Source organism: Stegostoma tigrinum, chromosome 8 (assembly GCF_030684315.1).
Source record: "Stegostoma tigrinum isolate sSteTig4 chromosome 8, sSteTig4.hap1, whole genome shotgun sequence".
Taxonomy (NCBI): domain Eukaryota; kingdom Metazoa; phylum Chordata; class Chondrichthyes; order Orectolobiformes; family Stegostomatidae; genus Stegostoma; species Stegostoma tigrinum.
This window is the reverse complement of record NC_081361.1, coordinates 76938581-76962480: the sequence shown is the minus strand read 5'-3', so window position 1 is coordinate 76962480 and position 23900 is coordinate 76938581. Positions and strand designations below refer to the sequence as shown.

General features: G+C 41.6%; 1 protein-coding gene across 5 annotated transcripts in view; it reads left to right on the top strand.

Moving 5' to 3' along the window:
- The window catches only part of LOC125456234 (CMP-N-acetylneuraminate-beta-1,4-galactoside alpha-2,3-sialyltransferase-like), a 543155-nt gene that overhangs the window by 195863 nt on the left and 323392 nt on the right, over positions 1 to 23900 (top strand). For all 5 annotated transcript variants that reach the window (XM_059647998.1, XM_059647996.1, XM_059647999.1 and 2 more), the window contains one exon: positions 8407 to 8499. In XM_059647998.1, coding sequence (XP_059503981.1) covers positions 8407 to 8499 — 93 coding nt within the window. The remainder of the gene's footprint in view (positions 1 to 8406; positions 8500 to 23900) is intronic.

Here is a 23900-nt window from a genome sequence, read left to right as displayed (position 1 = left end):
TCACAATCCCTGCAGCTAACAGGCCCTGTATAGTATCTCCAGTTTCTTTGTTCAATGTACTTTATCATTGAAACAACCTGTGCGGGCAGAGGAATAATGAGGGGCTCCCATTTTGCCTTTCCAACAGTAACCATCAATGCTCGTATATCAAAAGTGAATTTGCCCAATGGGTTCTGAGATGGTATCTATTTACAAGTCCCTACTGATAATATTTTCTGGTATGTTGGATATCAATACCAGGACTGCTCCTGGGTCCATTCCCCAAGGCCCGTCTAATATTTGTTCTAACTGTAAGTGTTATCCCCCCACTAAATCCATTAGGAATTGTTCTGTGTCCTACCTGTCTACGTCGCTTGCCATGTATAATAGGAACTTCTGCTCCACTGTCTAATAATGTGATATCTTGCTGTACACTGCCTTTCCTCCAGTAAACAGTGATAGAGACATGTGGCCTCAGGTCTCTAGTTGTGCCACCAAGTGCCTTTACAAGGACTCCAGAGTTCTGACCCAACCCCTAATCAATTGGCTGACTGGCTCACTACAACTGCTTGACCTCCTCCATGCCAGGGTATAGGGATGTTGTGGGAGATGCAATTGGTGTGGTTTTCTTTTCTCCCTCCACATCTGATTCAGCCTCTGTTACTTCCTTATCCTTTGGAGAGCAGTGCATCCTCCACATTCTGTACATGGCATTTGTCGGTAATCAGTCTGTCTTACTCCCCTGTATTTCTACCGTCAACAATACGACGAACATTTCCCTTCTGTTTATCTTTTGTTTCACCTTCGCCCACCCCATCTCCAACTTGTTGTCCCTGTTTGTCGTTTGCTCGGGGGGGGTCTCACTGTTTGCTTACCAGCCTCCACATCTTGTAACTATCCCACTGCCTGTCCCTGGGCTGGCCCTAATAGGGCTAACATGGCACGTGTCATCCAGCCTGGACCACTTTACGTGAGTCAGTTCCTCATTCTCGCTGTGAAAACTTCCTGGTCTGGACCCTGAAACTGTGGAAAATACATATCCACTTGCATAGCCAAATCCCTCAAATGTTTTATACCTTTTAGTACGCTCTCTTGTTTTTCAACATCACCTTCCCTGTCTTTTGTGGAAGGGTATTTGTTTCCTAGTGTCAGTGCATTTCACAACGATCCAGTTTGCCCTATGTTTCAAAAGACACTATTCACATAAGAGTCAACACTTAGTGCTCCCAGATTCCCTCGTTCTGTGGCACTTGGCATAATATGGGTGGCACCTTGGTATCATGACCGTGTCAACCAAGTGGCCAAGGTTTCACCTGACTTTTGCTTAAAGCGTGACACCAAATCCTGCTGTTTGGACATAAAGTAATCTCTCACTATTCTCGCATTTTGTGGGTTCTGTCCTCTTAACCTGTTTTGCGTTATTTGTTATTAGGGGTTGTGCTATTAGCCCCTTCTCTGAGGATGACTCTGGAAGTGGAACAAACTCTTCCTCATCCATCCATTCAGACTCTGAATCAGATGAATACCAAATGTCCCTATCTGAATGGTTGGAGTCCCATTGCGAAGTTAAGAACGCGCGTGCTTCGGGTCAGCTTTCCAGTTGCGCAGTTTTGCTGCCTTTTTTAAAATTGTACTGTTGCTAGGCAGCATACTGTTTGCTTCTATTTCTGCTTCACCTTTTCTCTGCTCTCTTCGACACTGTCTTAACTGCCTCTGTTAGGGTGAGGTTACATTGTTCTATTGCCAACGTGGCCTGAAACTGCCTGTTTTTGGCCTGGCACTCTTCTGATTCCCTGCATTGAACATTAAGCTGTGAACAATAACTATCCCATTTGTGGTGCACTGTCCTTGCTTTTGGGCAGGCTTGCCTCCCACAAATCCTGATGTATGGTAGCCTGTATGAATAACCCTCCTTTCTTCTTTTTTCTGGTTATGACCATACCCCATTCTTGCAGAGGCCCTAATAGAACATAGAACATAGAACAGTACAGCACAGAACAGGCCCTTCAGCCCACAATGTTGTGCCGACCATTGATCCTCATGGATGCACCCTCAAATTTCTGTGACCATATGCATGTCCAGCAGTCTCTTAAATGACCCCAATGACCTTGCTTCCACAACTGCTGCTGGCAACGCATTCCATGCTCTCACAACTCTCTGCGTAAAGAACCTGCCTCTGACATCCCCTCTATACTTTCCACCAACCAGCTTAAAACTATGACCCCTCGTGCTAGCCATTTCTGCCCTGGGAAATAGTCTCTGGCTATCGACTCTATCTATGCCTCTCATTATCTTGTATACCTCAATTAGGTCCCCTCTCCTCCTCCTTTTCTCCAATGAAAAGAGACCGAGCTCAGTCAACCTCTCTTCATAAGATAAGCCCTCCAGTCCAGGCAGCATCCTGGTAAACCTCCTCTGAACCCTCTCCAAAGCATCCACATCTTTCCTATAATAGGGCGCCCAGAACTGGACGCAGTATTCCAAGTGCGGTCTAACCAAAGTTTTATAGAGCTGCAACAAGATCTCACGACTCTTAAACTCAATCCCCCTGTTAATGAAAGCCAAAACACCATATGCTTTCTTAACAACCCTGTCCACTTGGGTGGCCATTTTAAGGGATCTATGTATCTGCACACCAAGATCCCTCTGTTCCTCCACGCTGCCAAGAATCCTATCCTTAATCCTGTACTCAGCTTTCAAATTCGACCTTCCAAAATGCATCACCTCGCATTTATCCAGGTTGAACTCCATCTGCCACCTCTCAGCCCATCTCTGCATCGTGTCAATGTCCCGCTGCAGCCTACAACAGCCCTCTACACTGTCAACGACACCTCCGACCTTTGTGTCGTCTGCAAACTTGCTGACCCATCCTTCAATTCCCTCGTCCAAGTCATTAATAAAAATTACAAACAGTAGAGGCCCAAGGACAGAGCCCTGTGGAACCCCACTCACCACTGACTTCCAGGCAGAATATTTTCCTTCTACTACCACTCGCTGTCTTCTGTTGGCCAGCCAATTCTGTATCCAAGCAGCTAAGTTCCCCTGTATCCCATTCCTCCTGACCTTCTGAATGAGCCTTCCATGGGGAACCTTATCAAATGCCTTACTGAAGTCCATATACACCACATCCACAGCTTGACCCTCATCAACCTTACTAGTCACTTACTAGTGTGCTAACAAATTCACTACATACCCAAATTCAGAGTCTGCCACATTCCATCTTGGAATACGGAATGTCTCCAGAACATCAGGTTGCCTTTCCTTTCTGTTAAATATTTTCCTGAGTCCCATTCCTCATTGCCAAAATCTGTCTTGGATCATACTGTGTACCCGAGTGGTTCTTTTCAGATTCAGTCAAATATTATTAAGAGAAGGCTTGACAACAACAATTTCCTTAAATGTGAATATTATTAAGTAAGAATCAGGATTATAATGGTAATAATAAATAATTATAGTGGTAATGATAAATGGAAGAGAAAAATGGGGAGAAAAAGCAACAAGCCACACGTCTGTCTGCCCTTTGAGTACCCCTTGATCGATGGCTGGTCTGGAGACTTAGGTTGGCTCCTGGCACTGTTCACAATTCTGAGCCAAGGTGAAGTCCAGCAGCAGCTCTTATACAGTGTGACAGACAGGTAGCACAAAGAATGCAAATACAGAAAGACAAAACTGCTAACTAGTACAGAAAACATAGGATGGGAAAACAAGTGGAGGTGCCATGTTAAGTTCATAAAGAATGTTCACAGGACTCCTTTCAAGGTCACGCAACTTGTCATATATTATTCCCAACTTTCCCAGCTGATTTTCTCATGCAGCAGTCAAATGTCATCATTAATTTTTAGCCTTTTGTCCAATCCTAAACAATCATAGTGTTCAGGATGATTGTGGAGAAGACATGCAAAAATTCAGTCAGAAAAATCGATTAGTGGAAGTGAATTTCATTTGAGCATGAACAAAGCTGGGCAAGGTTGACTGGATTGACAGGTTGGCTGAAAAATCCAACAACTGAACAATGGTCTAACTTCAAAGAAGACGTTCAGGTACGGTCAAGGTATATTCGTGTCAAATACGAAAGGAAGAACAAACAAATCTAGGACTCTTTGAATGACAGAGATGGAAATTAAGATAAAATAATGCGATAGTGTGTGCTGTTCTGTTGTCTTTGGTTCTGAACAGAGAGGTCATCTGCACACAACATACACAGCATAAAAATAAGTTTAATGCAAATATATGTAAGGTAATGCTCAAATGAGGAAATATGCCTACTGAAGGCATTGTAAGTAATCCAGTACATGGGCTTGTATCATGCATCCAAACTAGCCTTTCAGTATTAAGTTGCTACTAGAGCCAGAAGTGGTGAAAGGCATGAATGAGAAAAGCAATCTTAAACGGAAATCCTGATTTCATATAGACAACCGCTAAACAATTGTCAGAATTGAGCACTGGAGAGTCAGCCAGGCTATGAACCTTCAAAATTTCCCACTTGACTCAGCCCAAGTAGTAATGTGGCGTTGACAAAACGCACTTTTTGGCTCCATCTCACATGGTGGAATTAAGTGACCAGATGCCAGGCTACAAACACAAGCAAAAAAAGTGCAATTGCAGAAGTTATTCCTTCACTGCACGTAAACTATCAGGAAGTTGTGAATGAATTTGCCATCTGCATAGATCACAGATCGGTCATCAGTACCAGTTGTCCATAATATCTTAATGGAGATTGAACTGTAGTTGCCACTGTAGCAGAAAGCGATGTAGGAACAACACTCACCAGTGAAACAGATTACTCGGCTGTGTGACCAATGACAGTGCATTAAGATGTCATTAAGAGAGGCATGATTTAACTATTGTGGAGTGCACATGCAGGAACTGAAGAGAATAACGAACAGTTAATGCATGATGACAATCATGTGCAGTTGGTGACTTTCAATAAATGCAATTTTTTGGTATAGGTACCCATGCAATGGCCTGAGGGTAGGAGATCCAAGATTTGTGAAACTGAAGCAGGGCTGTTTTATTTTCAAGAATAGGCCGTAAATGCTGGCCTAGCTAGTGTGACAACAATTCTGTGAATGAATTTTAAAACAAAAAGACAGGAGAATGTGTGGTGATAGTGTCCTTCTCCTTTTTAGATGGTAATCATTATGGGTTTGGCAGCTGCTGTCTAAGGAGCTTCACTGAATTCCTATATTGCATCATGTAGACCGACGTATTGCTGCTACTATGTTGTCAGTGACGTAGAAGGAGTAAGTGTTTATGGATCTGGGTCTAATCAAAGTGCTTTCGCCTGGATTGTGTCAAGTGGTTTGTGTGTTTTTGGGGCTGTGATTGATCCAGGCAAGTGGAGAATATTCTGTCACATCCCGATTGTATTTTGGAGATAGACTTTGGGGAGTCAGGAGGTGACTTAGTCGCTGCAGGATTCCAAGCCTCTGTGAAGCTCTTGTATTTATATGATAGTCTAATTCTGCATTTGTGCTATTGTAAGCCTCTGCTGAATGTAGATGGCTGGCTGGCGTTTTAGCGATGGTAGTGTCAAGTAACATAGAACATAGAACAATATAGCACAGAACAGGCCCTTCAGCCCTCGATGTTGCGCCGACGTGTGAACTAATCTAAGCCCATCCCCCTACACTATCCCATCATCATCCATATGCGTATCCAAGGACTGTTTAAATGCCCCTAATGTGGCTGAGTTAACTATATTGGCAGGCAGGGTGTTCCATGCCTTTACCACTCTGAGTAAAGAACCTGCCTCTGACAACTGTCTTAAATCTATCACCCCTCAATTTCCAGCTGTGTCCCCTCATACAAGCAAGATTGGTTAGGTTGTCTTTCTTGTTGGAGATGGCCACTGCCTGTCACTTCTGTATGTTACTTGCCACGTTTCACTACTGGCCTGTAACATTCTCCAGGTGTGGTTGCATTTAAAATGCAAATTGTGCTAAACATTATGCACTGATCGATTAACATGTGCAATTTTAACATTTTGATGGAGAGTGTAATTGAAGCAGCTGAAGATGTTTTGGCCTAGACGATAGATGATAGTGCAGGAATGTGCTGTTAAGGAGACAATCTGCACATCCCTTGATGTCATCAATAACTACAAATTTACCAATCTCTGCCTTTAACTTCAAGACTGAGCTTGCACAGCCCTCCAAAGATTCACCACCTGCTGATTTATGAAATTATTCCTCCACCCAGTCCTAAATGGCATGTCCATTTTTCTGAGATTGTGCTCACTGGATTGAGATCTCACATTCAAGGGAAACATCCTTTTGACATCTACTTTGTCTATCCCATTAGTAATTTTTTATGTTTCTGTGAGAGAGTCTCTCATTCTTCTAAACTCTGGAGAATACAGGCCCACTTTCATGAATCTGCCCTCAAAGGACAATCCCATCAGAGGAACACAAGAATGAGAGTGAAACATTCAGCCCCGTTGAGCCTGCCCCACCGTTCTAGATCATGTGTTTACTCGTTCATCAAAGGCACAAATTTTAAATTCTTATCCTGTGTGTCTCCATTGCTTAGCATTCCTTCTACTCCATAATCCTGGTTCGTACGACCATTCCTGTTGTGTTAATTCTGCTCAGTTATGCTTTCTCAATTTGTTTTCCCCATTCTACTAATAGTAAGACCCTTTGCACTGAAGTCCCTCCTTAAACATTTCCATCTCGATTACTCCCTTTTTCATATTCTCCCTGATGCCCCTTTTACTGGCTCATTGTCAATTTTTACTGATCGCACTTCTGTGAAGTACCTTGGGATGTTAAGTCTGTTGTGGGGAAGTGGGAGCAATTTGTTAAGCTGTTAGTGCAAAAGAGAAGCTAGAGAAACTAAGGTTGCTGTCTCTGGCACATGAGTTTAGATAGAGTTTCGAGAAGTATGTATGATTAGCATGTTTGAGAGGGCAGCTAAATTAACTGGTTTCATTGTTTGGGTAGCTGGTAAACAGGGGCATGCATTGAAGACCCAACTAATTATGGAAAAGGTTAAGAATTTTTGTAAACAAGTGTTTGTCAGGACATGAAATACTTCACTAAGTTTTTTTGAAAAGCTAACAGAAAGGGTCGAAAAGTGTAGCAGTGTCATTATGTATATGTGAATTTCAGGATGACACCTGACACATTGCCACACAGCAGACTTGTGTGGAAGAGTATAGGTCAGCATATGAAAGGAACAGTGACAATGTGGATACAAAATTGGCTCAGTGTAATAGAAAACAGTGTAATGGCCATTGGATATTTTTCAGGCTAGGGGAAGCTTTATAATGGAGTTCCCCAAGGTCAGTATTGGGACCTGTGCCTTTCCTGTTATATATTAATGATTTGAATCTTGGTGTGCAGACAATTTTAAAGGTTTCAGGTGGGACTAAATTTGGAAGAGTTTTAAACTGAGAGGAAGTCATTGTGGACATTGACATGTTGGTGGTGTGGACAGATAAGGTCCAATTGCAGAGAAGTGTGAGATGATGCACTTTGGTTGGAAGCACAGTAAAAAAGATGGTACAATTCTAAGATGAGTGCAGAGGACCTGAATTAATATATTTGCAGATCATTGAAAGTTCCAGACAGGTGGGTAGGCAGTTAATAACAAATAGTGTTCTCATGTTTATTAATGGACGTTTACATTACAGCAAGGAGGTGATGTTGAACAAGGCACGTCTGGTTCCAAGAATGAGAAACTTCAGTGCCAAGGATAGATTGGAGCGAAGAAGGTTAAGAGGGCTTCACTAGAAATTTTCAAGATCATTACTGGGCTGGACAGATTAGTTAGAGAGAAGTTATTCTGCCCATCAAAGTAGGGAAAAGGGCATAGATTTAAAATGACGTGCAAATGAAGCGAGAGTGATGTGAGGAAAAGGATTTTTCACATTGCAAGTAGTTAGTGTATGGAATTTTTTTCTGGAGAAGGGTCTCGAGCCAAAACGTCAGCTTTCCTGCTCCTCTGCTGCCTGGCCTGCTGTGTTCCTGCAGCTCCACACTATGGTGTCTCTGAATCCAACAGCTGCTGTTCTTGCTATCTCCATGGAATTACACTGTGTGGAAGGTGGAGGCAGATTCAATTGAGGCATTCAAGAGTGTATTGGATAATTATTTAGGTAGAAGTGGTGTGGATATGGAGGAAAGGCAGGAAATTGACACAAGTGCAGGCAAAATGCGTGAAATGGTCTTCTGAATATAATGATTATGAATTCTGCTACTGACACTGCTTTTCAAAAAGCTTTGTTAAGAAGGGAAACATAAATATTTTTCAAGTATATGTGGATTTACAAGAAAATGACGAAGTAGATTGCCCTTTTTGCAGCATGAGTATTGGTGTGATGTTTGGAATTGACTCCTGCTGTAAATGTTTGTACTGTAATGAACTCTGCGTATTTGTTTAGTAGCATTGTGTTACTGATCTTTTGCTTGTCTCTCTCTCCAGCTCAACAGATTTGACCTACAGAAATGGAAATAACACTGAAGGTGGCTGTAGAAAAGGATTTGCCTCTGCACAGATGACAGCAATATTCCCAAAGTAAGGAATCAGTGTCACGAGAAGATTCTGTCCTTTTTTTCCCCCCTCTCCCTGCTTTTAGAGAATCTGTGTGACAGAATAGCTGTAATGCCAAGTGGTTGATGAATAGAGAATCACTTCATTTTGTAAAATTGCATATATTTTAGTTGTACTTTTCCTTCAACTGGCAACAGCAAAAACCGCTTATCTCATTATTCATTAATATGTTTCTCAAATTCAAATGTTCAGTATATAAATTTGGTACTGAATTTGTTCACCTGTGCACTTTGAACAGCATTTTAAGATGTTCTCAGAAGATGATGAGATGCTACATAATGACATTTGTAAAATAAGTCTTTGGTGAATAGGAGTTGAGTAATAATTTTAAACTATGTTATTGAGATATTTGTGCAATGAGTGGTCACTGTACTTTAGGAGACTGTAGCAGTTAGAATCCTCAACCTATAAGTGCGGCTGGAAATTGCAGTGTGGAGAAAACTAAAGTAAACTACAGATGATGCTGCTGCCTGTGGCTGTTATTATCCTTGTTGGTCTTGATGTGGTAGGACATTTTAATTGCAAAGCTATTAGTTTTATTTTCCCAAACAGCAGTTTCCGATATCTCTACAGTTACAAACACCCACAATGGCAAGCAGCCACATGTTTGTATTAAACCAGAAACACGCATGCCCATCTTTCCAGATACGACTACATCATGTAGAGTGTAGTGTGACATCATCAAAGCGTACATCCTTTTCAAATGGGGTTCAATGGCAGAGAACCAAGATGCAAGTGAAAGGAATACAGAATGGGAAAGGGAAAGAGAGACCCAGTGTGGGGTTAAGAGGGGCCCAAATCCCATCCTGACCACACCTACTCCTCCACCTTGCCTCTCTTGAACCCCTCTTTGCTTGATTTGATTTCTTCCTTGTCCCAATTCACGAGAATGACTACATCATTAACTTTGACCAAGTCTGAATCTGAAGCAGGGAGTCTGATGTGAATGATATGATAACAGAAGAGGGAGGCAATGGCCTAGTGGTATTATTGCAGAACTGTTAATCCAGAGACTCAGGTAACATTGTGGGGACCTGGGTTCAAATCCTGCCACGACAGATGGTGGAATTTGAATTCAATAAATATCTGGAATTAAGAGTCTTGACGATGACCATGAATCCATTGTCGGGAAAATGCCCATTTGGTTCACTAATGTCCTTTTAGTGAAGGAAACTGCCATCCTTACCTGGTCTGGCCTACATGTGACTCCAGATCCACAGCAAAGTAGTTGACTCTGAACTGCCGTCTGGGCAATTAGGTATGGGCAATAAGTGCTGCCTCGCGAGCAACGCCCTCATCCCATGAATGAATAAAGAAAAAGTGTGCAAAACAATCCAGCTGGATGCAAATATTTGAATTTACAATGAGGTGTTTAAAGGCAGCCTCTCTTGGGAGATACTTTCTGAAGTAGTTGAGTGAGTCATCCGTCATTGTTGATATTCCTTCATTTGTCGTAGTTTGGAGAAAGGTCAAGTTGGTTTAGTCAAATGCACAAGGTCACAAAGACATTGCAAAATGCCATGCCCTGGTATAAATACTGGTTCTAAATGCAAATACTTCGATTCACAGTGCAGTCTGCGAATGAAACTTGAGCAGTTTTTCATGCTATATCATTATTCGGATAGGGGAGATACTTGAGGTCTGATTAAAATGTGCTTCATCCATTGGCACAATGGCAGTTGTGCAATGTATCATGAATGAAGTTCAGTAGACAGTTCTATGCATTAACATTAATTATTGGAACCTACCAAATATGCAAAATTTGACAAATGTGTTGTTCCTTTTCTTACTGCTCACACTTCACAATGACCACAGGCCCCCAGCTCTCTGTAAAAAGGCAGACTTTGTTAGGGAGCTTAAGAGGAAGGAATCCCTGGTGACAGTGACCATCATGTGACAGAATTCATTCTGCGGTTTGAGAGGGAGAAGCTGGAATCAGATGTAACTGTATTACAATTGAATAAACGTCACTACAGAGCCATGAGGAAGAGTTGGCCAAAGTTGATTGGAAAGGAAGTCCAGCAGAGAAGGTGGTAGAGTCGCAGTGCAGGAGTTCCTGGGTGTAATTTAGGAGGCACAACAGAAATTCATTTCAAGGAAGAAAAAAACCTGTTGGGGGATGACGGGGCAACCATGGCTGACGAACAAAGTTGGGCACAGCGTGAAAGCAAAAGAGAAAGTATACAATGTGGTGAAGTTGTGTAGGAAACCAGATAATTGGGAAGCCTTTAAAAACCAGCAGAGAATAACTTAAAAGGCCAATATGGGGAGAAAGATGCAATGAAAGTAAGCTAGGTAGTAATGCAAAAGAAGTTTTTAAGAGTTCTGTTACGTATATATAAGGTAAGAAGGGAGACAAGAGCAGACAGTAGACTGCTGGAAAATAGGGCTGAAGAAGTTATAATGGGGAACAAAGAAATGGTGGAGGAACTGAACAGGTACTTCCCATCATTTTTCACAATGGAAGACACCAATAGCATACTTGAACTTCGAGAATCGGGAGCAGTGTTGAGTGCAGTGACCATCACTAAAGAGACAGAGCTTGGGAAGTTGAAGTGTCTTGAGGTGGATAAATAACCTGGACCTAATGGATCAAGTCCTAGAATTCTGAAGAAAATAGCTGAGGAGGCATTGGTGGTGATTCAGGAATCGTTAGAGTCAGGGAGAGTGCCAGAGGATTGGACAATGCCTACTGTAACAAAAAGGGAGGGAGGCAGAACATGAGAGGCTTTAGGATGGTTAGCCAGACCTCGGTTGTTGGTATGATTTTAGAGTCTGTTATTAAGGCTGAGATTACAGAGAACTTGGAAGTGTGTGGTAAAATAGGGCTGTGTCAGCATGATTATGTCAATGGAAGATCCTGTCTGATAAACTGTTAGAATCCTTCGAAGAGCTGACAAGCAAGTTAGACAAGGGACGGCCAGAGAAAGTGATCTATGTGTATTTCTAGAAGTTCTTTTACAAAGTTTCGTACAAGTGGTGACTAAAAATATAAGAACACATGATATTAGGAGCAAAGTACTGGCATGGAGAAAACCATGGAATTGCACATGAGTTCTGTTGAGATCACAACTGTTCATGTTACACATTAATGATCTGGACAGAGGAACTGAGGTCATTGCTGCTAGGTTTGCAGATGAGACAAAGGTAGCAGTAGGGCAGGCAATGTTGAGGAAGTGTGGAGGCTGTAGAAAGACTTGGACAGGTTAGGACAGCAGGGAAAAAAGTGGCAGGTAGAATGTAATGTGGGTAAGTGTGAGATTATGCACTTTGGAAGGAAGAATGGAGGGGTAGACAATTTTCTAAACAGGGAAAGGCAGTCGGGTATACAGGGTAGTTTGATCTTGGAGTACGATAGCGGGTTGGCACAACATCGTGGGCCAAACGGCCCATACTGTGCTGTGTTCTTCTATGTTCTACGTCCTATAAACCTAAAATGCAAAGGGACTTCAGAGTCTACTTCAGAATTCTATTAAGGGTAACGTGCAGATTCATTTGGCAATTCGAAAGACAAATGCAATGTTAGCATTCATTTCAAGAGGGCTAGAATATTGCCAAGGGAGATGTACTGCTGAGGCTGTATAATGCTCTGGTTAGACCACATTTAGAATATTATGAGCAGTTTTGGACCCCTTAATTAAAGAAGCATGTGCTGGCATTGGAGGGTTTCAAGAGGAAGTTTGCAAGATCACCCTGAAGATGAAGGGCTTGTCCTATGAGGAGCAGTTGAGGACTCTGGGATCTGTACTCAGTGGAGTTTAGAGGGATGAAGAGGATTTCATTGAAACTTACAGAATACTGACAGGCTTGGATAGAGTTCATGTTGAATAGATGTTTCCACTAGTTGGAGAGACTGTGACTCAGGAACAGCCTCAGATCGAAGGGACGTCCCTTTAGAACTGATGTGAGGAGTGAATGGTTAATCTTTGGAGCTCGTTGCCACAGAACGATGTGGAGACTAGCTCAGTATCTTTAAGACTGGGATGGATAGGTGCTTGGTTAGTGAACGGATCAAAGGTTACAGGGAGAAGGCAGGAGAATACGATTGAGAAACATATAAACCGTGATTGAATGGCAGAACAGATGCGATGGCCTGAGTGCCCTGATTCTGCTGCTAAATCTTATTGTCTTTCCCTGAAGCCTTGCAATTTGTCTACTTCAAGCAATGGGGAGGTAGCAGCAATTTTTATACTGACTTATGGGATGTGGGTGTTGCTGGTTGGCCAGCATTTATTGCCAGTCCCAAGTTTCTCTTAAGAAGGAGGTAGTGAGCTGCCTTTTGAACTGCTGCAGTTCACCTGCAGTGGGTTGACCCACGAAGTCCTAGAATTCTGAAGAAGCCATTGTGGATGGAGTTCCAGGATTTTGACCCAGTGACAGTGAAGGATTGGCGATTATATTTCCAAGACAGGATGGTGAGTGATTTGGAAGGGAACTTGAAAGTGGCCCCTTTGCATTTTAGATTTATAGGACATAGAACATAGAACAACACAGCACAGTATGGGCCGTTTGGCCCACCATGTTGTGCCGACCCACTATCTTAGTCCAAGGACATGATCTCATACTGAGAAGATACTGCTATACCTGTACTTCTAGATGGAAGTGGTTGTGGGTTTGGAAGCTGTTGTCTGAGGATTGTTGGTGAATTTCGGCAATGCATCTAGTGGACAGTATGCCCTGCTGCTACTGAACATCGGTGCTGAAGGGAGTGGATATGGTGCCAAATCAAGTGCCCTGCTTTGTCCTGGATGATATCAAGCTTCTCGGGTATTGTTGGAGCTGCATCCATCCAGGCAAAAGTGTGGAGTATTCAATCGGACTCCTGACTTACGCCTTGTAGATGGTGGACAGGCTGTGGGGAGTCAGGAGGTGAGTTATTCATCACAGAGCCTCTGATCTGCTCCTGTAGCCATTGTTTTTGTATGGCGAGTCAAGTTTCTCGTTAATGGTAGTCCCCAGGATGTTGATAGTAGGGAATTCAGTGATGGCATTACCATTGAATGTAAAGGAGTGGTGGTCAGATTTGTCTCTTTATTGGTGATAGTCATAGTCTGTAGTAAATTTTATTGTCATAATTTCACTGCTGTAGTAGCCCAGAGGCCCTAGGCTAATGTTGTGGGGGCATGGCTTTGAATCCGCTACAGAATTTAATGACATCTGGAATTTAAGGAAAGGGTTTAATTGTGACCATGTAATATGTCATAAAGAAAGAAAACCCAGCTGGTTTACTAATGAGATAACAAGTTATAGAGTTGGATGAACACTGCAGGCCAAGCAGCATCAGAGGAGCAGGAAGGCTGACGTTTCGGGCCTAGACCCTTCTTCAGAAAATGTCTTTTTGGGAGCAGAATTTGTTATTCTTGCCTGATCTGGCATTGACGTGACTTCCAGAACACCACAATGTGGTTGAGTCTTAAATGTTGCATCAAGTCACTCAATTGTTTCAAAACTGCCACAAAGTCTAAAGAAAGGAATGAAGTTGAGCAGACCACCCAACACTAAACAAGATGCCAAAAACTACTACAATAAATGTAACACTTTTGACCCTGCAAATTTCTCCTTACTGGAGGTTGTAGCAATATTGGGAGATCTGTGCTACACATCACTCAAGCATACTCACAGAATTATACCTCAGAAACAATGTCCCAGGCAGCACCATTACCATTCCCTGCATATGTCTTGTCCCACCAACAGGGCATGCCTGTCAGAAGTGCCATTACAGATATAATGATATACAGACAAGAGTGAATTACCATGGGAGTCTTCAACATGGACTCCTAACTTCATGAAGCCACATGGTATCAGGTCAGAAATGGGCAAGAAAATTTGCTGATTAGCCTCCCCCTTCTTGACTGACAAATCAGCACTCCTCCACGCTGATCACTATTTGAAGGAAGCACTGAGGAGGGTGGCAAGGGCATAGAGTGTACACTGAGTGGGGGACTTGGTTGTGCACCACCAAGCGTGTCTTGGTAGAACTACTACTGAATGATCTGGCCAACACCTAAAGGACATGATCTCATGTTGTGAAGATGCTTCAAGTTATTACCCAGTATTTGGAATTAAAATAAGGGAAGCCTGAGATTGAAATGTCTTTGTTATAATTAGTGAAGATTCATTTACAAATGAATTGGAGGAAGGACAATGAAAGAGGAGAAATTAAGATAATTGATTTGAAAGAAAAATAGAAGAAGGTGAAAAGACCAATGGACACAAAGCTTGAATTGGAAAGTGAAAGGTAATTGAAATTGAAAAGAGAGATGCTTAGAATAAAGGAAGGAAAAAGAGGTGGTAACTATCATGATTCTGATTCCACTGAGGGATTTGATTTACCTTGATCTATGTTTAGTGCCTGAATTTAAAGAAGATGGAGTCAAAAGACATTTCTCATTTAAAAAGATAGTTGCCATATTGAAATGGTCAAAAGATGTTTCAACCTTAACATTACAGTGTGATTAGTATAGCAACACCAGTTTGTCAATAAAACAGCCTGCAGACTGGAAATGTGTTTGAAGGGCAATGCTACATGCTTATTAGCTTGTTCCTAAAGCTCATGGATCGTAAATGAGGAAGGACTTTAAGAGAGAAATCTAATCAGATCTTTGTAGAATTTGCAAGAAAGGAAGAAATGTTGCTCCTCTTAACTTACGTGGTTAACTGTGGCTTGCTTATCACCTTTCCTAGAATCCTCTTTTCTGACTAAGATATATCTTTGTTGTCAGCCATTATCTTTTTTTTTAATGTCTAGTCTTGTTCCACCTTGCTGCTAAACTCCTGACCAAGCCCACTCCGGTCAGCACTGTACTCAGTCGTTTGGCAATCACTCTTAGGTTTCAACTGTGCTGAATTTAACTGTGTTTCAAATTGAATGCTGAATTTTATCATGTTATGTTCACTTACCTTGGGCATCTTTTTACTCTGTGATCGTTAATTATACCTGCCTCATTCCCCATTGCCAAATCTGAAGTAGCCTGACACCTGATTGATTTCACAACGTATTGTTCTAGGAAAGTGTCCAAATATACTCTTAAATTCATGTTCATGGCTATTTCTGTCAGCCTTATTTTCCCATCAACATGAAGAATGAAGTCACCCATAATTAATGTTCTGCCTTTTTTTAATGTTGACATTATTCTCAGGATTCGTTCACCTGTCTGACATGTCTGCGATGCTGTCTCCATATATTCTATTCACTTGCCCCACTCCTGTCTCCTCAGTCCCTTCCCAACCAGATTTTCTCTCTTTCTCTCCTTTCCTTTTCCCCTCCTCTTTCCTTTTCCCCTCCTCTTTCCTTTTCCCCTCCTCTTTTTCTCTATCCCCACCACTTCATCATTAGCTTAAATGCATAAAAATCGCTTTTCCCAGTTATTTGAAGTTTGGATAGTGGATCACTGGATTTGAAATGGTAATCTGAGTTTCTTTCTGTAGGTGCTTGCAGACTTGTTGAATTTCTTCAGCACTTTGGTTTTGATTCAAATTTCCAGCATTCATAGTTCTTTGTTTTTATATTAGTTTGCAACAGAAATTGTTATTCATACAGGCCATAACCTTTTCTTTGAGAGGCTTCATTGGAGCTTAATGCTATAACGATGCAATTCAAAAATTATGCATCTTCTAGGAAAAGACTACTATAGTGGACACTTTTTGTTAACACGAAATATGAAAGAAAATAAATGTCATGATCTTGATGGATGTTTAGAATGATCGTCATGAAAATCCTTGAATTTATTAGAAGTATTGTCAATTTAAAATATTGGTAGTGATGAGAAATGTTGATAAAATGAAAATGCCTCTTAAGGAAGCTTTTGTCTTTTTCCTTTGGCAGAGATGTGATCAAGAGATCAGAAAGTCACTTTTGATCAGTGACCTTCAACGTTATTTCCAAGAAAGCATCTGAGTTAAAGAAAATAACTAGACAAAGTAACTGGATAGTTAGTTGGTAAAAATTTTGAACTCCATTGACACAAAAATAGATCAAGGCCCCTGACTAGGTTTTAGTTGAGATAAGCAAGTTCATTAATGCAGGAGGGATGTTAGTTTGTGGAGTTCCAGGTTTTCAGAATCGAACAGAAGCCGTAAAACTATTTTAACAGTTTTTAATAAGGTGTGATTTGTATGTTGTTAAGAAGCAAGCGCTTCAACCTTCTCACCTTGCACTGTGTTGGGCTCCCTCATTATTAAGGATGGAGATGTTGGTTGAGTCTCCTACTCCAGTGAGTTGTTTAATTGTCCACCACCATTCATGACTGGATGTGGCAAGACTGCAGAATTCAGATCTGATCCATTGATTGTGGAAACTCTCTTGCTTCTGTCTGTTGATTTGCTGCTTGGATTGTTTAGCATGTAAGTAGTCATGTATTGTAGCTTCACCAGGTTGATACTTCATTTTCAGGTATGACTGGAACTGATCTTGGCACGCCCTCCTGTACTGTTCATTGAAGCCGAGTTAATCCTCTGGCTTGATAGTAATAGTTGAGTCAAGGATATTCCAGACCACAAGGTTGCAAATTGTATTGGAGTACAAGTCACCTGTTGCTGAGGGGCCATAGTGCCTCATGAATGCCTGGTCTGGAGTTGCTAGATCTGTTTGACGTATGCCCGTGTAGTGTGGTGAAAGTGCCACACAGTATAATGTAAGGTATTAACAATTTGAAGAAGGGGCTTCATCTCCATGGGAACTGTATGGTGGCAACTCTTATCAATATTGTCATGAGCAGATGCAGAAGGCAGATTATTGAGGATGAGGTCAAATTTTTTCCCCTCTTGTTGGTTCTGTCACTACTTGGCGCACACCTAGTTTAACAGCAATGTCCTATAGCACTCATCCAGCTCAATCAATGATGCTTCTGAGACATTAGTGGTGGAAATTTTGAAATCCCCCAGCGTGTGTACAAGCTTCTGTATCTTCTGCCAGATGGAAGAGGTTGCAAGAGAGCATTACTGGTGTGGGAGGGGTCTTTGGTGATTGCAGCCTTTCTGTGGCAATGAGAAATGTAAATGGAATCCTTGGATGGGACGTTGGCTTCCAAGATGGCCTGAGCTGTGTACACAACTTCCTGTGGTTTCTTGTGGTTCTGGCCAAGCAGTTGCTGCACCAGACTGTTATACACCAGGATAGAATGCTTTCGATGGTGCATCTGTAAAAGTTGTTGAGGATCCTTATAGATGTGCCAAATTTCCTAAGCCACCTGAGGAAGAAGAGGTTTTGTTGTGCCTTCTTGACCATCGCATTTATGTGGTAGGTCCAGTACAGGTTGTCAGTTAATGTCATTCCTATGAACTTGAAACTCCTGACCCTGTCTATCTCCGCTCCATCGATGTAAATTGGGCATGTCCTTTTCCTTTCTTCCTGAAGTCAATGATCAGTTCTTTTGTTTTGCTGACATAGAGAGAGAGAGAGGTTGTTTTCATTGCACTGTGACGCCAAGCACTCTGCCTTCTTTCTGTATTCTGACTCGTTGTTTGATATCCGTCCTACCACTGGGGTGTCGTCAACAAATTTGTAGATGCTGTTCATTTTGAATTTGGCTACACAGTCGTGGGTGTACAGCGAATACAGTAGGGGGCTTTGCAGGACACCTGTGTTGAGGATAATTGTAGAAAAGCTGCTGTGGTCCATCTTCACTGACTGCATTCTGTGGATCAGGAAACTGAAGACCCACTTGCAGAGGACAGAGCCAAGACCTCGATCTCAGTTTTGAAATTAGTCCAGAAGCGATTTAATGGTAATAAAGGCGGAGCTGTAGTTGATGAGTAGGAACCTGACTAAGGTGTCCTTGTTATCCAGGTGTTCAGGGATGAATGCAGGGTTAGGGAAATGGTGTCCACTACGGACCCGTTTTGCTGGTAGGCAAATTGCAGGGGATGAATAGGGTCTTTGTCTCTAATGGTTGATACAGCCGAATGCTTTCTAGGCCATGTCAGAAGTCAGCTAAGAGTTAATCACATTGGTACAGGCCTGGAGATTATTTTGTTCGTGTAGCCCCACTGTTGCTGATGTTGTACATTTCTCTTAAATGTTTCTTCTCCACATGCAGTAAGAAAACATTGTTCATCAAGGTGCTTTTTTTTTCAAAATATCCTGTTATTGTTTGAATAGAAAGCAGTAATCTACCAGATATTTTCATTTTTGGTCAACTTGTTTCTACTTGCTTTCTTGATGTATACATATGAGCATTATGTTGGAAAAATCAAAAGTTCTCTGAATTAAGCATTGTAACGGCTGGATAGTAAAATTTTTTTTATTATGTTATATAGTCTGAAGGATCGATTTAAGGGCACTACTGAGACTTTAGGGCTTCACTCAAAGGACCCACTGCAGATTAAAATGTTATTAGAATCTGGAAATGGCCTCTTGCCTTATTCATTACGTTGAGCAGGTGGTGCTATCGAGTAGACTTTGGTGATTAGATCAGTATTTTATGGAATCAAGGTTCTTGTCAGAGCCCAGCATTGACTTGAGTGAGACAGCCTTCCTTTTACTGGCTCATGTCAACTTTACTGAGGCCATACATTATGTTTCCTTTTACATCTCACAGCTGTCGTGTAAAATTCAACGTAGAGCTTAAAAGAAAGTCTGACTAACATGGTATTTGTCTGCCTCACCTCAATAACACTAATGAAGAACAATGTAATGGAAGAGGTGTTTTAATGAGCATAGCAAGGCAGATGTTTGTTATATATTGAAAAGATTGAGCCGTATGGTGGCTGATGCTGTCTGTTCAGTTTTGTGAGGATCTGTGTCTAGAGAAGGACGTGTTCTTTCTCTGTCACAGAATAACTTGCCTATTTCAGCTTGAAAACAGCAAATTACTACGTGTTTCTTTGCAGCTGAATGATCCGATTCCTTAAACCTACGTTCTTGATTAAGCTTTTGGTTACCCCTTCTAATGATTTGCTCTTTTCCTTTGTTTGGAGTTTTTGTGTGCTTATGCTCTTAGTAAAGTATTTTGCTGTATTAAATATTCTGTACAAGTACATGTTCTTTATCACCCGCTGCAGTTAGCCTTGCTGCCGAAGGATCCTTACACTGTTGCCTATTCCTATCTGCAAGTGTGTTGTATCTGTGTACTGTATCCAATCCATGCTGTTGTACAGGATTCGGGCAAGTGGAAGGTATTTATTCAAGCAAAAGCCAGTTGATACAGGGAGAGGGCCAAAGAATCTTCCCCAAGTTGGAAGGGTGATCAATGGCACTCTGTCTGATTTTGACAGTGAAAATATAGCATTTTATACACTTTGACTATGCTGTATTTGATCATTATAACAATGTCCTTCCCACTTAATCCATACTCCCAGTCTCGTGGCTCACCTAATCAACGATGGACATTGCTATGGACAGCCCCAGGTTCCGAAGATGTTAATGGTATTTGTAATCCGTAGGCCTTAGGATCTTTCTATGCATTGTATTCATTCATATTCCCAAAGTTTACTTCTTTGGATCTGTCTCAGGCTTCTTTTTCTAAGGACCGTGTGAATTCTATTATTCATTGTACTACATGTGCTTAATTCTATCAATTTCAGCTATTCCTCTAATACTTCCCACTGTCCCAATTACATAGTGTTAAAATAAGAAGTCAGTTAGTTTAAACTAATTGCTATAAGGTTAGTTTCTGTTGTTAAGTTAATTATAAAGTGTAATGTTATACAACTACTTCTACTGTTAACATTTTGTAATTTGTGTTGTGAACAATTTATCTTCAGGGCAAAAGGGAAGGCATCTCCTAAGGCTAGTTAATCTTATCATCTTGGCTTAAATTTTTTAAATGCTCGTATTATATTTTGATTGCATATTGAAACCAACTTCTGCGATTAAAGCATTTTTAACTAGAAACTTTAATATTGCTGGTAGCTTCAAAGAAGCAACTATTTACTACAAAATAACTTTAGCTGTCATCCTTGCAGCTGCTTAGGAACTTAATCTAGCACCTGATGTTATTCATTTACTGGGACAATCATCCTTTTAGTAATAAGGTTAGAATTGGTCACTTATCTATCCTCGGGCATCCTTTTATCAGAACTGTCTCGGATGGGAACATAGTGTTCTTTTATTGACCATCTAGCAGTTCTTTTCAAAGCTACCAATGTATTCCGCTGTTTGAGCAGGCTGCTTAGTTTTGCTTAGCTTCTGTCTGCCATCTTGTAAGCACGCATGGGCTGTATCGGGTGGTCGGGCAGAAGTCACCCCAAATATGTCAATCAGTAATCGATACTCACTGTAGTAACAGACGACATATAATTTTGAGTTATAGTTAATCGAGGGATATCTCATTATAATTAACTACTGCCTTCCAATTTTAACTCCTTCTGCTTCATGCTGATATTTTTTGGGAAGAGAAACAGAATTGATTTCATCTCAATAAATAGAAGTTAAGGTCAAAAACAAAGAACTGCAAATGCTAGAACTCTGAACAAAAACAGAAATCGTTGGTGAAATTCAGCTGCTTGGACAGCATCTGTGGAGAAAAAGCCGAGCCAATGTTTTGGGTCTAATGACCCTTCAAAACAAGTTGAATTGAATTAGCCTTTAATGTCACGAGCATTTGAATGAGTGCAGTGAAAAGGTTTGTAATGTTGCTGCTCTGGGGCCGTTTTTATGTACAGGGTACTTAGGTAGAGAATACTAAAGTATGTGTTACACACTTGAAAGAATCATGAATAAAAGTTCAGTATAAAAATAAATAAAAAAAATTTTTCTTTTAAAGATTACTCTAATTTTAATCTTTCTGCCAAACCTGTGCCAGCTACGACCTTTCAGACTGTCCTGCCCAACTCTCTCGACCATGCTGGGCTTCAAACCTTGAGGCCTTGCTTCCAAGGGCCTTGCCTCCACTCCAGGACTCGCTCTTCCCGTGCTAGCCACCGATCTGGGACTTGCCTCTCCAGCTCCAAGACTCACTGCCTCCATGTTGGCCTCAGCTTTGGGACTTAGCGGTGCTTGCTGGCTTCGATTCCAGGAGTCGCCTCTGGGACTCGTTGCTCTGTGCTGGCCTGGCCTAGGATACGCCTCTGGGACCGTTTGTAATACTTACTGCCCTCTTGCTGGCCTGGCCTGAGACTTGCCTCCAGGACTCTGGACCAGATCAACATTTGTGATTGGATTGTAGCTAAGAAGAGGTGGTATATCTGCTGAAGATGGGTTGTGGGTTGGAGAAGAGAGAAGGAGGAAACAGTAGCTAGAGGTGGAGCCTTGAGTGTGAGAGAACAGCATTTAGGCAGACAAAATGGTAACATGGGAAGAAAGAAAAGCTGTTGATGGGAACCGTTAATGGGTTACAATGAAAGCAGCCCCATATTCTGGGGTGTGAGGTAGCTAAAGGATGTGGAAGAATGGGCTTGGGTTATAAGATTATTGAACTTAATTTTGAGCCCTGACTGGCAGTGTCCTTAGCAGAAAATGTGATTCTGTTTCTTCCAGTTTAATGCTGAGCCTTGCTGGAGCACTGCAGCTAGCCCATGACACACACATTGGCCAGGGAACCCTGTAGGGTGGTGAAGTGGGAGACAGCTGGAAGCCAGGGCCTTTTTTGTGGATAGAAGGCAAGGACAAGGCCTGTATGATATCAGCTTTGCAGGACATTCACCACAGGTGGTTTATGTGCAGTTTGGAACTCTTCATTTTAAAATTCTGTGATGCTTCCTCTCGATGAAATTGGTGGTCTGGGTTACGTTGGTTCACAATATACTCTGAAACATTGACATAACCACGTGAAGTACAGATCTGTGATCTCTATTAATGAAGTATAGGTGGAATGATGAGCACTTTGTGATTTATAGTGGATGGGGAAGATGTACTGACAAACATTCTCATTTTTATGCCATTTTGACTGCAGAGTTACAAATCGGAAGAAGTAGCATTTGCTGTAGTTCCTCAGCCATGTGCAGTATCAGAGGTCATGGAGTTGTCGTTGTAGGGTTGACGAAATGTGAGCAATCACATGAAGGTAAATTAGTATTAGAGAAAAAGGATACGTTTTTCAAAAGTTTTTTGTCCTGCCTCATATTTGTATTCTTATGAATTGCCCCAATGTGAAGAGAAAGCAACATTTAAACAATATGAGAGGAGAATGTTGATTTGGTTGGCAAGTGAACACTGTTTCAACGTATTACAAAAAAAAACTCATCATTCTCAGTTTCATCTCTCAGGGTAATGTTTCACCAGTAGGTAATCGGCTGACTGGCAGAAGACAAAGAATGGGGATAAAGAGGTCTTTTTTGGGATGGCAGACCGTGACTAGTGGGGTTTTGCCAAGTTCAGTGTGGGGACCACAGCAATTTACATGAAACATTAATGATCTGGATGAAAGAACTGAAGGCATTGTTGCAAAGTCACAGATGCCGCAAAGGTAGGTGGTGGGTTAGGTGGTGTTGAGAAAATGAGGAGGCTGCAGAACAGTGTGGACAAAGAAGTGACAGATGAAATACAATGTGGAAAAGTATGAGGTTCTGCACATTTCTAAGAAGGGAGAGGTGTAGACTATTTACTAAATGGGGAAAGGCTTTAGAAATCTGAAACAGAATCTGGGGAATCTGATTTCACAGTTCTCTTAAGGTTAACATGTAGGTTCAATTGGCAGTTGGGAAGGCAATGCAGTGTTAAAATTAGATATGCTTCTGAGGCTGTATAAGGCTCTGGTCAGACCACATTTGGGAATATTGTGAGCAGTTTTGGGCCTCTGTATCTTAGGATGGATGGGCTGGCATTGTAGGGCTTCCAAAGGAGGTTTGCAAGAATGATGCCAGGAATGTTAAATGAGGAGCAGTTGAGTACTCTGGGTCTGTATTCGGTGGAGTTGAGAAGGATGAGAGGAGTTCTGATTGAAACTTAGGGGACACTGAGAGGCCTGGACATGGAAAAGATGTTTCTACTCGTTGGAAAAACTAGGACCCAAGGGCACGGTGTCACAGTGAAGGTCGACCCTTTCGATCTGAGTTGAGGAGGAATTTCTCCAGCCAGTGGGCGGAAATCATAGCCTCCTCAGCCGCCTTTGGCAAAGTTATTGAGTGTATGAGAGAGAGAGAGTGAGAGTCTTCACGAGTAAGGAGATCAGAGGTTATGGGGAGAAAGCAGGAGAATGGGTTTGAGAAGCATTTCAGCCATGATTGAATGGCAGAGCAGACTTGCTATGTGAATGGCCTAATCCTGTTATATACTTTATGGTGTTATGGTCTAATAAGAGTCAACCTGCTTGGTCCAAGCTTTAAATTATCAGTCACATCTAACTGCATTCTCCATAGCAATGTTTCTACCAGTTGGTCTATTTGCTAACCAGTCGATAATTTGCTGTCATGAGTATAATAGTTGTTTTTGCTCTTCCGTTCATGTTCTTGCAAACTGTCCGAATAAATCCAAAATGAAAAGCTTT